General features: G+C 46.5%; 1 protein-coding gene across 2 annotated transcripts in view; it reads left to right on the forward strand.

Moving 5' to 3' along the window:
- The first annotated feature begins 4,084 nt into the window (after nucleotides 1–4,084).
- DRP2 (dystrophin related protein 2) overlaps nucleotides 4,085–6,596 on the forward strand; it is a 26,111-nt gene continuing 23,599 nt past the window's right edge. Inside the window, exon 1 of one of the 2 annotated variants that reach the window (XM_044682551.1) lies at nucleotides 4,085–4,217. In XM_044682551.1, coding sequence (XP_044538486.1) covers nucleotides 4,085–4,217 — 133 coding nt within the window. The remainder of the gene's footprint in view (nucleotides 4,218–6,596) is intronic. The other variant, XM_044682552.1, reaches the window with a different exon arrangement.

Here is a 6,596-nt window from a genome sequence, read left to right on the forward strand (position 1 = left end):
TTTCTGAGATTAGATAGATTACTTGAGATCTCTGGTTTTCAATTAGTTTGGGTATTTTGTATTTTTTTAACCCTTACCTTCTGTCTCAGAATCACTGCTGAGCATTGGTTCTGCAGCAGAAGAACAGTAAGGGCTAGGTATTTGGGATTAGGTGATTTGCCCAGGGTCACACAGCTAGGAAGTATCTGAGGCCAAGTTTGAACCCAGTACCTCCTGTCCCCAGGCCTGACTCTTTATCCATTGAGCCACCTAGCTGATCCAGGATTTTATATTTTTATAGACACACCTCCGTTTCATTTGTGTTCTCAGTCTTATTAGCATATCATTATGTATAGTAGATTTTGAGAATTCTTTTTATTTTTTTCTTGATTTTGTTGTGATTTCATCCTACCTGTTTGCTATTTTGTTGACATGATTTTCTATCCTCTTCTTTTTAATCATATTGCCTAAAAGTTGATCAATTTGATCTTTTCAAGGAGCCGACCTTTTGTTTTATTTGTCTTTTCTATAGTTTTTGTTTTTTTTTTTTGCTTCTGGCTTATTTCTCTTCTAATTTTTAATATTTCCTCTTTGGTGTTTATTTTGGGTTTGTGTATATGTGTTGGCTTTCTAATTTTTAATGCATATTCAGTTCATTAATCTTCTCTTTTTCTATTTTGTTAATGTATGTTTGTAGGGATATGATTTTCCCCCCTGAGGACTGCTTTAGCTGCATCCCAGAAATTTTGGTATGTTGTTTAATCGTTATCATTTTCTTTTACATAATTATCTGTTTCTATGATTTCTTTGACCCATTCATTAATTAGGATTTCGTTATTAAGTCTCCATTTGGGTCTCTGTTTTTCATTTGCGCTCATTGTACTGATTAGGATTTTGTTGTGTCATGGTCTCCAAGGGATATGTTTATTGTTTCTGTCTCTTTATACTTGTTTGCGATTTCTCTGTGCCCTAATACGTGGTTGATTTTTTCAAAAATTTCATGTTGTACTGAGATGTTTAGAAAATTGTTAGTATTTCTATTTCCCTTTAAGGTCTGCAAAGCACTCTCTATGTGATTTCCTTTGATCCTCACAACCCTGTGAGGTAGGTGCTTAAATTATTACCCCCATTTTACACATGAAGAAACTGAGGCTGAGAGGCTAAGCTTCTTGCCCAGAGTCACACAGCAAGTGTGCGAGACAAGATTTGAACTTGGCTAATCCAGCGCTCTTAGCCACTGTCCTTCTGTGCCACCTAACTTGTGCATACATCCTTTAGCAGTACCATGTAGAAGGTGCCAGAATTCTTTAACTCTATTATCTCCATTGCTTTGATTCTTTTTTCTTTTGTTCTTCTTTCTGTTAGATTTACGCCACACGGAAAGAGACACTGATATTTCCTGCTGCTATGGTCCTTCTTATGTTCCTTTTTCCTTACTGAATTTAAAAGTGAAGGCATTGGAAGCATCTGTGTTGCTTATTGATACTAGTTTGTTGTCAGGGGTTCCTTTCACCATAACGGAGTTTCCTTATCCAGCCCTTCTTTTTATGTTGTATACGTTTGCCTTTGCTTTGTCTCACGGCATGATCGCAACTCCTATTAGTAGCCATTCATATGATGTAGAGTTAATTTATTCCAGCCCCTTCTTTTTACTCTGTGTATGTCAGAGTTCATTGAGGAGATTAGTGATGGGGCCAGACCTGTACTTTAGGAAAAGCACTTTCAAAGCTGGGTGGAAGGTAGATTGGAATGGGGAGGAACCTATTAGGAGGCTTGCACTGCACATTTCCACATGCTATAGGACCTTGTTGGCGAAGTCGTGGCACACGTGCAGAGCCGGCACTCAGGGAGCTGCTCCATTCCCCCTCTTCCCAGCATGGGAGGACATTTTTTGCATGCCCCACCTCTCTGTCCAGCAGTCCAAAGCAAGCACTGTCTCCCTCAACTCTCTCTGGTAATCCAGGGGCTCACAGACAGCTTGAATTTGCCCTCTGGGGACTTGAACTGGGAAAAGGTTTGCCAACTGTGTTCTGGATCCAGCTTGAACTTGCTCCCGAAAGCCAATTGTTAAATTTTCACTGTGAACTTATACACTTTAGAAGTTAACAAAAGCCACAAATCAGGACTTAATTTATTGTTTTGTTGGTTGCCTAGACTTAAGGAAGTGATGGAAAAAATGTTAACAATGCAGCTTAAACTTAAAAGTATGTCATGAATATATTTTTTTTTGAGAGATGATTGTTAAACACTTACCAGTAAATCCCTGTTGCAAACTCTTTGAGGTTAGGGACTATTTCCATTTTTTTTCTTCACATCCCTGATCTCTAGAGTAATACCTGGCATTGAGTTTGCTTTTAATCAACGCTTTTTAAACTGAAATTAAATTCTCCAGGAGGTCCATACCTCTCAAATCTTTTCCAGGTAGCTCTCTAGCTACCCCTTCCCCATCCTGTACTTGTGAAGCTGAGTTCGAAACCCAACTTCACTTTACATTTATCCCTGTTAAGTTGAATCTAATTGGACTGTGCCCAGTGTTCAACCAGTCAAGATCTTGACTGTTATTCATCACGCCCAGCTTTATCACTTGAGAATCTGATAAGCATGACATCCATAACTTAGGCGGAGTCATTGATAAAAATGTTAACTAGGCCAAGGCCACCTATAGATTCATTCCTGGAATGCTCCACTTGAGCGCTCCTGCCAAGCTGACTATTGGGCATTGAATGACTACCCTTTGGGCTAGCCAGACAGTTTCAAAGCGATTTGATGGTACAATTGCCTAGCACGTGTCTCTCTATCTTTTCCTTAAGGATAGCACAAGAGACTGTCAAATGTTCCACTAAAACCAACATTCCCTTGACTTACCATGGCAGTGAGGTTGGTTAGCCCAGTATGTCCTGTGCTCTATTAAGTCAGCCTAGCCAACTAATGGCTCAAGGGCAAGAGAGGAGTTGAAGTTGCAGATGGGAATCTAGTACCGTCCCCTTTCCCTGGCCTTGCCCCAGAGGTCTTCAAGCGGAGTCTGGATGGCCACTTGTGGGGTGTGTTGAGATGAGACTTCTTTTTGGGAAGTGGGTTCAGACTCATTGGCCTTGTGGGGTCTATCTAGCCTCTTCTCTCACTTCTCTGTTCTCTCCCCTTAGAGTACAAGTTCATTAGCTTTGGGAGAATGGCATCGGTCCCTCCAAATACGCAGTTTAGAAAGCAGTTCAGCCAGCATGTTCATTGGCTCATAGAATCCTTGCCTTAGAGATAGATCATGAAGTCCACTGGCCCAGAGATGTGAAGTGTCTTGCCTGAGGTGGTCTTTGGCAGAGCACCCAGGGCTCTTGAGTCCATTGCCAACACTTGTGTCTCGGGCAGTTATGTGCCTTCGACAGCTAGGTAGTACAATACATAGAATGCTAGACTTGGAGTTAGCAAGACCGGAATTTGGATTCCTCCTCAAACACTTAGCTGTGCCACCTTGGGCAAGTCACTTAACCTTTCCCACCCTCAGTTTCCTCATCTGTCAAATGGAGATAATAATAGTATCTTCCTCCAAGGGTGATTGGGAGGATCAAATACATAGCCAAGTGCTTTATAAATGTTCTCACCGTTGTTATTACTTTGTTGTTGTAGCCCTAGTAGGTGCAGACCATTGAGAAAGGAGATTGAGAGGAAATTGAGAAAGGAAAGTCTCTTCCACTTTAGGAGGAGTCCTTATCTGGGCCTCACTGGGGGGAGGGGGGAGGGGGGAGATCCTTATCCAGTGGAATGGAGCAGAAGGTGGGGAGGGGAGGCAGACAGTAGGAGTTCTATGATATGTTTTGCCTCATAGACCCCATAAGCTTGGACTTGGCTGGAAACCTGATTCAGTTTTCACCATATTTCATGCCAGAAGTTGGCCCCCACCCTTTCGAGCCTTCACTTTGTTCTCTTTACTCCTTGTGCCACCTCCACAGGAGAGGCCAGGCTGAGGCAAAGGTCAGCGCTGGATGGTGGAGCTGCTCCAGAGCCTTTGCCAGGACCTCACGCAAGTGCTCTCTGGTGCTTTTTCAGGTGCTTTTGTCCCTCTGCCCTACCCTGCACATCACCCACCGTCCCCCCATGAGCTGCTGTTCTGATGCAACCCATGGTCATGCAGGGATGTCCCTACACCTTCCCACGATGTCATGAGTGGCGGGCAGCCGACCAATCCCAGCACAACGGCGGCCTCAACACCACCCGACCCCAGCCTCAGGTAAGAGCCAAAGGACGTAGATGGAACCTCCAAGACCTCATTTGCCAGGGAGCAAACTGAGTCTCAAGGTGGGGAATTAACTAGTCTAACATTACCCAGAAGGTTAGAAGAAGTGGGATTTGAACCCAGGCCACCTGGATTCTAAACCCATCATCTTTTCCACTGTCAGACCATCTCTGATCATCAGTAATGAAGGCATATAGAGGAGCATAGTAGAGATTTAGAAATAGAAGAGCCATCCAGGCCAGTAAAGGCGAGTGACCCAGAAGGGCCAATTGCCTGGCCCAGAGTCACACGGGAGCAAAACTAACATTTGAGCCCAGGCCCTCTACCCTCAGATGCAGTGATTAGATTTGATCTTCCCCACGGTAGCACTCAGTCTGATGGATGTAGTAGATTTCAGGTGGAGGCAATCAGAGCATGCTGCTAGGCTAGGAAAGGACATCTTTGTGTGTGCGCAGTAAGGGCTCGTATGTATCTATTGCTCCCTACACACCCGCTCTGCCTTTTCGATGTCCATGGATACTGCTTTTGGCCTGGAGGATCTGTCCAAATGGCCCATCCTCTAGTCAAAGGTGTGTGGATTTTCTTCATTCCTTGCTACCATGGTGGAGGGGGGGAGTTTAGAGGGGCAGGTGAGCAGAGCATCCCACCTCCAGAACTAAGGGCTCAATTTAGCTGGGAAGGGCCAGGTTGGGTGCTCCTCTGGCCTGGGAATGTCCCTGTGCTATGCCTGACTCTTAAGGGCAGGCCACATACCCACTGCTGTCCAAGGGTAAGGAGTGATCGATTGCCCCTGAGTTCAAGAGTTTTAAGCCTGGCTATATTTCAGCTCTTTCCTATAGCCCTTCTTAATTCTCCCTTCCCACACCCCATCCCCCAAGCCTTTCTCCTTTCCATTGGCCTTTTTCCACTGCTTTCTCTTTTATTGCCCATTCCCCCCCACCCCAGTTTAATTCTAGCATCCTCTGGGGAGTTTCATCTGTCTTAAGGTCTCCATCTCTAATGAGAGGATACTTAGGAAGGAAGAGTGGCCAGAGGCTTGCCTGGGGAAGGCTGTACCTCTCTTCTCCCCACTCCTTAGAGCCCTCAAGCTTGGAAGAATCTGCCTGTTCTTGGTTCCCTTGAAAGTCTGAGCCCAGTCCTAGGGCTTGCTTCTTCTTGGCCCAGGAAAATAGAATACAGGCCCTGGGAGAATCTGGGTGATTGGCCTTTACGAAGGGTGGAGGAAGAAAGAGCGTCCTTGGGCAGCTTGGGAATCTCAGGTCGCCCCCCCCTCCCCCAACACTGGGAAAGCTGAGCAGGAGAGAGCCACCAACCCCATGAAGGAGAGAATCAGCCCAGTTCTTTGCTTTTTTTTAAAACCCTTAACTTCTGTGTATTGGCTCCTTGGTGGAAGCGTGGTAAGGGTGGGCAATGGGGGTCAAGTGACTTGCCCAGGGTCACACAGCTGGGAAGTGTCTGAGGCCAGATTTGAACCCAGGACCTCCCGTCTCTAGGCTTGACTCTCCATCCACTGAGCTTCCCAGCTGCCCCTGCCCAGTTCTTTAGATTGGGGTTGGGGGCTATTGTTGGGAGTCTAGAAGCCAGGGGCTCACAGCTGGTTCTGCAGTGCTGACTCACCAAGAAGGGCCGTGCGGGTGGCAGCTAAATATATGGTACACAGGGAGGGAGCCAGTACACACATGGGCACTGGGGAGCAGGGACATCTCAGGAGGGATACAAGGGGAAGGAGAAGGTGGGACAGTCAGGAGGCCTGGGGAGAGGTTTTCTTCTGGCTTGTCTCCCCAAGATAGTGATGGAGAATTTGAAGCTAAGCCATTCAGCCGAGATAGTGGCATCCTGGGCAGGAGATGAGGTGGGCCATGCTAGAGGCCAGTCAAAGGTTTGCTTTTCCCAGCCCAGCTACCTTCTTAGACATTCCCCTCGCAATCTGAGGACCTGGGGGCAGGGGACCTGGCCATCTACCAAAGGTTGGCAGTGCTCCTTTTAGGCAGCCCAGTTTAAGGGCAATTTGGTAAGTGATGATGACATCTCTCAGCTCCTTGCCCCACCCTTGGCACCTTCCCCCTCCACCATGCCCTGCTTTTTGTGCCCACGGCAGATCTAGCTTGATAGAATGCCAGAAATGGAAAGGACTTTGGAAGCTGGAATTCACTTCCCCTTACTTTGCAGAGTGGAAAATCGAGGAAACGCAGGGTGGGGGAAATTTGGTCAAGGTCACACAACAAAATAGTGGCAGTGCCTAGGCTCTGGGTGAGCAGCACAGAACTGCCACTTGCCTGTTCCATGCAAGCTCTGAGGCAAGCCAGGAACCTCTAAGGCATGAATGGCTGTGGGGTGGAAGCAGGGAGCAGAGCCTAGCTCTAGGGTGATGGGAGGAAAGGCTTGGGCT

Source organism: Gracilinanus agilis, chromosome X, assembly GCF_016433145.1.
Source record: "Gracilinanus agilis isolate LMUSP501 chromosome X, AgileGrace, whole genome shotgun sequence".
NCBI classification, from domain to species: Eukaryota; Metazoa; Chordata; class Mammalia; order Didelphimorphia; family Didelphidae; genus Gracilinanus; species Gracilinanus agilis.